The sequence below is a fragment of the Staurois parvus genome, unplaced genomic scaffold (genome assembly GCF_062004578.1).
Source record: "Staurois parvus isolate SC_StPar_1 unplaced genomic scaffold, SC_StPar_1.0 ptg000390l, whole genome shotgun sequence".
Taxonomy (NCBI): Eukaryota; Metazoa; Chordata; class Amphibia; order Anura; family Ranidae; genus Staurois; species Staurois parvus.
This window is the reverse complement of record NW_028318186.1, coordinates 580,683-590,175: the sequence shown is the minus strand read 5'-3', so window position 1 is coordinate 590,175 and position 9,493 is coordinate 580,683. Positions and strand designations below refer to the sequence as shown.

Below are 9,493 nucleotides of genomic sequence, written 5' to 3'. Positions count from 1 at the left end.
AACTGTGTCAAAGGCAGCAGAAAGGTCTAAGAGTATGAGTATGGAGTACTGGCCATTGGTTTTAGCAATTAGTAGGTAATTGGTGAGTTGTAATAGGGAAGTTTCAGTGGAATGTTGCAGGTGAATACCGGATTGTAGGTGATGAAGAAGGTTGTTGTCATTGAGGTAGCAACTAATGCGGCTGTGGACAAGGCATTCAAGAAGCTTGGAGGCAAACTGGAGCAGGAAGATGGGTCTTAAGTTTTTCAAACAGATGGGGTTCAGAGAGGGTTTTTTAAGTATGGGGGTGACCAGTGCATGTTTGAGCAGGGAGGAGAGGGGAGGTTAAAGATGTGTGTTAGAGAGTTTAAGATGGAGCAGGAAGATGAGCAGTAATTGTGAGAGGACAATGTCCAGGGGACAGGTGGTGGGGTGGGCAGAGGAAAAGAATTTGGCAACCTCCTCAATGGTAACAGGGTTGAAGGAGAAAAGTGTGGTGGGGGACTTGGTGTGTTGGTTAGGGGAGAAAGTTGGACGTTGCATATCTCATCACGAATTGTGTAGACTTTGTTTTTGAAATGATTGACAGTCTCATGGACAGTAAGCAAGTTGGTGGCTGGAGGCAGTGGGGGTGAAGTAAGGAATTAAGGGTAGAAAAGAGTTGATGAGGTCTGGATGAAAGAGTCTTGATGAGAATGGTGTAGTAGGTTTGTTTAGCAGTATGGAGGCAAGAGTTGTATTTAAGAAGAACAGATTTGTAGAGGGTGAAGTCTTGCAGGGATTTAGTCTTTTTCCACATTTGCTTAAGAGCACGGCTGCATCTCTTGAGACTTCTGGTGTCGTTTGTTTGTCAGGGTTGTAGCACGCGAGGCTTGGTTCTGCAGGTAGAGAGAGGAGCGAGTGTGTCCAGGGAGGATGACAGTATGTGGTTGTAGGCAGAAGTGACCAGGTCTAAGCAGAACAGGGGTGCGCTATTACCACTGAGACAGCAGTTGAGAGGAAATCCAAACTTTTCCAGTAGTCAGGAGAACAAAAGTTAAAGGCATATCTTTCAAAGGGGACAACTGTCTAAAGTGGAAATTACCCCCATTTTGAAGAGATTACCTTTCACTAACTGTTACATGTCTGGGAAGGGAAATTAAGGGAAATCTCCCGATCAGAACACGGGCAGCCAAAAAATAAGCTTACAGGAGCTTTATCCCTTCCATACTCTGAATAAAATTAAAAAGTTTGTGCTATACTAAGGGATTATTTTTTTTTTTTGTTACCAGACAGTTACAAGTGAAAGTGTAGTGGTACATCTCGTTTTTGCGCTTAAAGATGAATTACAGGTATGGATTTTTTTGCATGGGTACATTGGTCCATCTTGTGTAAGCGGAGAATCTCTTTTGTAGCCACCTCTACCACAGAGATCCTTGCAATATTTCTGGGTCCCATGCTAAGTGGCTGTCCTTCTGCATGGTGAACACATCAGATTGCTTGTTTGGCACAGGTGGCATCCAGAGAACACTTTGTATTTTTGTTTTATGACCATTAAGTCAACAAGGGGCAAAGGCCCAACTGACCCCAAAACTGTTTTTCAGTGCTGTTGCTGCTGGCATGTTGATTCACATGCTGGTTTCTCATAGCTCCTGGACTCTTTAATGAGAGTTCCCCACCAGATGTTACAGTTCTATAAAAATAGTACAGCCATTATATTATAAAATTAAGTGATGACATTCCACTTACTAAATTGATTTGTCATATTGTACAAAATACAAATACCTGGAGCTATGAGAAAGAGGCACTTTCATTATGGTTTTGATGAAGGGCACAAACTGCTGTGGGTAGAGTAGAGGTTCCTTCTATCTGTCCCCCAAGGCTAATCATGTCAAGCCCCTACTTATTCCATTATAAAAGCACGCTCCAGAGCCTGCATCACTTGGCTCAATTCTTTCTGTAGCACACACTTGCCCGAATCAGGAGTATTACCACTTCAATACCGGGCACTTTTACCCCCTTCCTGCCCAGGCTAATTTTCAGCTTTAAGCGCTGTCGCACTTTGAATGACAATTGCGCAGTCATGCAACATTGTACCCATATGAAATTTTTATCATTTTTTTTTCACACAAATAGAGCTTTCTTTTGGTGGTATTTATTCACCACTGAGTTTTTTTATTTTTTGCTAAATAAAACAAAAAACATCTGAAACGTTTGAAAAAAAACACACTTTTCTTCTTTTCTGTTATAAAATTTTGCAAATAAATAACATTTCTTCATAAATTCAGGTCAAGATGTATTCTGCTACACTTCTTTGGTGACAATAAAAATAATTTAATTTGTATTTTTAATTTCAAATGTTTCTATTATTTTTTTTCTTTTTTATTTATTTTATTTTTTTTACAATTTTTTTTTTCAGCACACTGTGACCAAAGAAATACAGTGTTACCATAGTAACATTGAACTACTCTGGGCAAGTGATCAGGATTTTTTTTTTTTTAACACATTATGATTGCTAATACCAATGTATTTCATTGATATTTGCAATTATTGTTACTCAATGAAACAGATTCATTCAGTCTTTTGTTGTGATTAGCTGTGATTGGGCAAAGCTGATCACATGATACAGATGGGCTGTGATTGGCCCTGTCTGTATCATGTGACTGCCTTGACCAGTCACAGTTAACAACATAATTGTATACAATGGATGGCATGACAGGAAGCCATCCATTGTATATAATTGACATGTGATCTGTTGTGATTGGTCACAGCGGTCACATGACACTGGCAATGGGCCAGTGTAGTGATATGTCATCAGCTGTGTCCCGTGGACACAGCTGGTGACAGATCGCACCTCTGCGCGGCCCCATGGCCACGTGAGCAGCTCGTTTTGACAGGATGGTTTTTTTTTTACTGTAAGTGGAAATTCTGTGGACTTTGATTTATGGGAGGGGCTGTGATCTCTGATGTAAGGAGCACTCTGTGGACATCAGAGTTCCCCTTTATGTTAGACTCCACACAGTTTCCCCCCCGTACACCTTAAGTGGAAATTCTGCAGACTTTGATGTATGGGGGACTGTGCAGACTCTGATGTAAGGGGCGCTCTGTGGACTCTGATGTAAGGGGGGATGTGTGGAATCAGATGTAATGGGGGTTCTGTGGACTCTGGTGCTCTGGGAACCCTGAGTAAAGGGGAATGCTGGGAACTCTGATGTAACTGGGCGCTGTGGTCCTCTTTACAGCAAAGTCTGCAGCGTTCCCCCTTACATTAGAGTTCCCTCTGTACATCAGAGTTTTCAGTGTTCCCTTTTAAATTAGAGTCCCCAGAGTTTTCCCTCACATCAGAGTCTGCAGAGACCCCCTTACAGTGTGAGGAAACTCTGCATATTCAGATGTAACAGTGAACTCTGTAAACGGGAGTCTTGTGATTAAATCAATATGATTAGAAATGTTATTGAATCACAAAATATATGTATAAAGTTTGGCTTGAAGAAAAGGTGGGAACCCTGCCCAAGACAGCAGGAATGGGGCCCACTGTGGAGCATTTGAAATGGTCCTGCTGCGGACCATAATAAAGGGCCCCACAATAGGAGTAAAGGGCCCTGGGCTCAAAGAGAAGGAGCAGATGGGGGGCCTTCATGGTTTCTTGCACCAGAAGCCCTCGGGGGGAGGATTTGTTTTCCCAGCAGAAGCAAATTAGATCATGCTTTGCTGTGTTTTTTTGCCTTCCTCTGGATCAACTGTGGGTATAGGATTATAACCTTTTTTTTATGGTTGAACTTTTTTCAGCCAAACTAACTATGTAACTATGTAACAGCAAAGCATCTAATATTTGTCTGATACACAACATTCAGTCTTGATTAGTATATTTATGAAACAAATTACAAAATGGAAAGCCCCTTTCGTTCTCGTTCATAGGACTGGATTCGAAAAAAAATTATCAGAGGATGCTATAATAAATGTCAAAGATAAGAACATCACTGGACATTGTTTGAGCAGATAAGACCCTAGAGATAATTTTGGGGAAGTACAAAGGATTCTTAGTTGAATATTTGTCCGTTGATGGGACAAAACATGAATATTGCTTGGGCAGTCCAGAATGACAGGAGAGTTCAGGAATTATATTCAGATGGAAACCACCACTGGAGATGCAGTTGGTATAAATAGGGCAGGTACCTGGTGGAGAAGAGCAAAAAAACCTCCAGATCTCTAGAAAAATAGACAACACTTTACAAAGACAGCAAAATGGTGATCACAGACTCTGCCTTCATCTGTGTAAGTTATGTAAGTAACTCTTCTTGTGTCTATGCAGTAACCAAAAATATAGCCCTTTTTTGAGATTTTAATTTTAGAGTTTTATACTAGACTGCTCTTCCGCCTTTTTCATAAAAATTGATCTTCTCTAATTAAACGCAAAGTGATTTTGTCCTAAGAAAAGTATGGTAGCTCCACTGCTAGGATTTGTTTAAGAAACTGCTCTGTCAGGCTTTAATACTATTGATCCACCAAGCAGGAACAAGCATGTATAGATACACTTGTTGCAGGTCAGGGACTCAAAAATCACTGAAGCCAAAGCATCTGCACCCGGGCAACTATCTTAGTTAAAGGAGGGCTCGGCAATTGCAGCCCCCACAATGTTTTCATAAATGGTTCACTTTAAAGTAGGCTTTTACTTTGCCCATTCAGAACAGTAACATGTTCACTTTATAGCAGGTACCATCTGTTGCTTGTTGGAACCTTCAGATAACTCTTTTATCACCTTGATGGCTTATAAAACATTCCTAAAAATACAGTGTACTAACATATATGGGGAATCTTATTCCCCTTCCGCCCACATTACACTGATCATTGCCTAAGCACACAAGACCTTAGTGCTGTCACATGGGACCAAGAGGAAGGTCCTTGATGTTGTGCAAGTGTAAGGTCTTCATAAATGTCCATTAAGTTCAATTAAGTGGGAACAAAGACAAGCAGACACAGAATGAATGGGAAGCACGAACTTTAGTCAAGGGCATCCTCTGTAGGACTTACTTTTCCACATGGGCTAATGCAATGCCATGCATTCTGCAGCCTCCCATTAAATTCTGTGGTTTGTTAAAGTTATTATCCTAGCTTGTATTAAAAATAACTGGATAGGAGCTTAATGATTGATAGAACTTGGGAAATTTGTAAGCTGTAAATGCATACAAGAGATAAAAGACATTTCTAAAGTCATTAGCCCTTAGGATTCATTCACTTTTGGGTGTTTCTGGGTCACATTATCATCAAAGAACCTTAGGCTCAATTAGACTATGACACATTTATGGATATGAGTACATCGGCTTGGCCAAAATGAGATGAGACATGGACTAGGTGGACTCCCGAGTAGGGTATATTCATAAGACATCACCACCATGTTCAGATAAACACACACTTAATGTCACCACAATGTTTTAAGACCCCTAAAGGCTTCTTCCTTGGGCAGCAGAGACTGCACTGTATTGAGTGCGCTGGACACACTGTATTTAGGGTATATGGTGCTTCCTCATCTGCCAGGGGTTGGGTAAATCTAGTATAATGTTTTAGCACTCAAAACATATTTGCTGCTGCTCCCATGGATAGCATGGATCCCCATGGATTGTTTTGCCTGCATACTTGCTTATTCACTCAGTAAACAGTTGAATGGGTCCTCCTGACCCCTTACCACATAACTTGCTCATTACAGAGAAAGCACCAAATGAGCCAATAAATGATCACCTATTATATTATTGACTTTGTCTTGTCAATGAAAATGGACATAGAACTCCATCCCACTGGAGTGTTGGTGGGTAGAGCATCGACTCATCAACGCAACAGATCTTGGGGTAGGTAGGGGTCCAAAGAAACTCCTTACCAGAGTGATTGCCTATAGCAGTTCACACCAAATTGATGAAAACACAGGCATCATGGATGCCGATCCCAACTTGCTTTTTAACAGACAACTGTGCAAAGAATTAAGAGCAGCTTCCAAATTTTTATGAGCCAATGCTGCAGAGCTCATTGCTATCTGTATCTCTTAATTTCAGAAGATTGAAATTTTCAGATAAGTATTTTAGCAGCCAGTGCTCATATTGCATGTGTATAATGCTAATGTCATATTTGGTTATGTGTACCTCTTTGATCTTCTTGCAAAGGTGGTGGTCTTTGCTTCGATCTGCTCTGCAGCCTTTCTCCCTGAGGGTTACCTTTCACATATCAGTGTCCAAGAAGAGCTTAGAGATGACCAATTCCCACCAGAGCCCACAGAGAGATGTGCAGGGAGGAAGAACTGGTATCTCCGAACCAGTATGACTCTGGACACCAGTATCATCAACACCGATTATATGGACAGTGTGTTGGAAGTTACAGATATTAACAGCCGCTCGTTGTCGCCCTGGGAATTCAGGTAATGACTCTGCTATAAAATGTTCATAAGCTCTTGGCTCAGCCTGGTCATCTTGCTCTTTCTGGTGTCTACCAGAAAGACTGGTCCTTCCAAGAAGAGACTGTGCTTTAAGGCCCATGTACATCTATGCGTGTGTGATTAATGCATCGACTCACATTGCATTACTTTTGCCTATTCATTTTTTATGGCCCTCAACAAGTCTAATATACTATAATCTGAGTTACATATAATCCATTACAGCAAGATTCATCAAAGCTTCTCATATTAGATTCTATGTTGTATTGCAGCCTCCTGTCACATGATACTTTGACATTAAGACTCACTCTCATGGTTCTAGGTTTGAGGCTATGTCTCCAGTGTACTCTAAGAGAGATCAGTGGTTAGACCAATGAACCTGACCTGTGTTTTCAATTTTTTTTTCAGGTACAACACAGATGCCGACAGATTTCCATCTGACATCTCTGAAGCAGACTGCTTCACCTATGCCTGCATAAATTCAGAAGGTAACGAGGACCCAGATCTGATTTCCTATCCCATCCAGCAGGAGATGATGGTTCTTCGACGTCGGCAGAGGGACTGTGACTATACCTACTCACTGGAGACTGAACTGATCACTGTGGGCTGTACCTGTGTCCGCTCCCAGTATATCTACTTCTGATTATCTGCTATGTTTCTAGTACATGTACTACTGATTGGCTTTCAGTTTGCAAAGTGAAATTTAAAAGCATTGTAATATTAAATGTATTATTATTATTCATATATTTATTTATGTATTTAAAATTATATTAAACGTTATCTATAGAATATGGAATATTATTATAAAATAAATAACTTTTTAGTATATTATTCTGTGTATTATTTTCTCTGACTTTGTTACCAAGGGACCTGACCCTGCTAACCCAGAAGATCTTAGTTCACTGTTATCAAAAATGCTTTATGCAGTCCCTAAATATTGTTATATAACTCTAAGTTAATCAGCCTTAAAAAAAACTTTGCCCCCCCCCTTTCACATTAGAGTTCTCTAACACATCAGAGACCTCCCTTCACTTCAGAGTCTACCTCTTCACATTAGAGTCCCCCCGTATATATTAGAATCCCCTTTCACATCAGAGTCGTTTTACATGCAGATGTCCTATAGGCATACCTCCTCACTCCTCCACCAAGCCCAAGGAAATATATTACCTGCATGCCCCTCAACAAGTTTATTAGCGTTTGCATATCTACATGTGCCTACTTTTCTGTACCTCTGACATTTACTCACCCGCTAAGATTTTTTCTCCCTTTTGCTTTTTTTTGTTTAAACACATTCAGGTAAATAATATCCAAAATGCATTAATACATACTAACAAGATATATGTATATCTTTAGATTTAGTGTTAAATCATCTCTGGCTCCTGATGAAATGGATAAAATCCAATAAACGCATTGAGATTTCAGACACTCTTTCCACTTCTGAAAGTTGTCACCCTGTTATGGCAAGTGGAAAAATCATGTGCATTGTGTAATGGTTTTGCACAGAGCAGCCTTGATCCACCTTTTTTGGGATCTCCCACTGGATCTCCTGGCTCCTCCCCCCTTCTGAGTGCCCCCAAAGCAAGCTGCTTGCTTTGGGGGCATTCGTGCAAGCTCGCTCCCAAGCCATGCTCTGTGTGTCTGTTGGCACACACTGCATGGGTCAGTCCTGCCCCCCACTCTCTCCTCACTACTGTGGTTGACAAGCAGAAACCAACACTCCTGCTGCTGCCTCAATCTCCAGAGAAGAGAGAGAGAGTGGAGAGAGCCACTGCTCTGGGGCAAAGTGCTGGATCTAGATTAGGCTCAGATAAGTATAAGGGGGATGGAGTTGCACACAGAAGGTTATTTTTACCTTAATGCAGAGAATCCATAAAGGTATAAAACCCTCTACCGTTAGAACCATTTTCTGTTGCAGATAACAGCAGAGTGGAGAGCTATATTGAGTAGAAGATAATACTTTTAGACATTTTGGCAGAATCCTTCACCCTATGCCTTGGGATGTGAGTAGCCCCATAAGCCCTGCACCTCTTCTTCCATACTCCCCTCTCCCCTTTGACCCAGATCCCAGAAGCTTGATCTTCAAAGATTACATTTTTACTGCCATGGTCCTTACACTGATTCCCATGACCAACTACGGAGGTTGACTTCTGCAGGGCTATTTATACAGGGCCCTCTACTCAGAATGGTCCACACTGGCAGGGTCAGGCTAGCACTTCCTTTCTCTTTATGATATACCCCGCTCACTACTCTGGGGACCTCTAGCATCTACTTAGGCACTTACACTTAGCCTACTTTACACTACAGGGTTCCCAACCATCATTATTGTGAAATATAGTGGCCAATTTGGGGATCTACACTAGGCACCTCTGTGCCCCTACCCTATAGTACTTTGCCTTAAAAAGAATATGAATGCAACCATATTTGTTCTTGTGCATTAAAAAGCTTCTGTGTGACAGTCTACACTGTGTGCACACTTATTAGGCAAGTCAGTGTTTTGACCAAATCATCATTTTTATGCATATTGTCCAACTCCAAGCTGTATAAACTTGAAAGTTTATTGGATTTAAGCAGTGATGTGTATTTGTGTAATGAGGGAGGGTGTGGCCTAAGGAGATCAACACCCTATATCAAAATATGCATAATTATTAGGCAGCTTCTTTTCTTCAAGCAAAAAGAGATTTATCTGACTCAGAAAAGTAACAAATTGCTGCATCCCTCTGATAGACTTTGTACGCTCTTGAAATTGCTAAGATATTAGAGCGTGATCACAGAACCATCAAACATTTTGTTGAAAATAGTCAACAGGGTTGCAAGAAACGTGTTGAGATAAAAAATAAATTAACTGCCAAAGATTTGAGAAGAATCAAACGTGAAGCTTCCAGGACCCCATTATCCTCCAGTGCTGTCATATTCCAGAACTACTACATACCTGGAGTGCCCAGAAGGTGTTCAATGCTCAGAGACATGGCCAAGGTAAGGAAGGCTGAAACCCGACCACCACTGAAGAAAACATATAAGTTTAAAACGTCAAAACTGGGCCAAAAAATATCTGAAGACAGATTTTTCAAAGGTTTTTATGGACTGATGAGATGAGAGAGACTCTTGAGAGATCCAGAT

General features: G+C 40.9%; 1 protein-coding gene across 1 annotated transcript; it reads left to right on the top strand.

Moving 5' to 3' along the window:
* Positions 1-6,263: 6,263 nt before the first annotated feature.
* On the top strand, positions 6,264-7,019 carry LOC149455531 (interleukin-17F-like). The gene is made up of 2 exons (XM_089685960.1): positions 6,264-6,361; positions 6,785-7,019. Exons 1-2 carry the CDS (start codon positions 6,264-6,266, stop codon positions 7,017-7,019), a joined length of 333 nt encoding a protein of 110 aa, XP_089542086.1.
* Positions 7,020-9,493: the final 2,474 nt, after the last annotated feature.

Coding starts and splice junctions, on each gene's coding strand:
- LOC149455531 (XM_089685960.1), top strand. CDS start 6,264: ATGACTCTGGACACCAGTATCATCAACACCGATTATATGGACAGTGTG. Junction 6,362..6,784: donor TTGTCGCCCTGGGAATTCAG/GTAATGACTCTG, acceptor TTTTTTTTTCAG/GTACAACACAGATGCCGACA.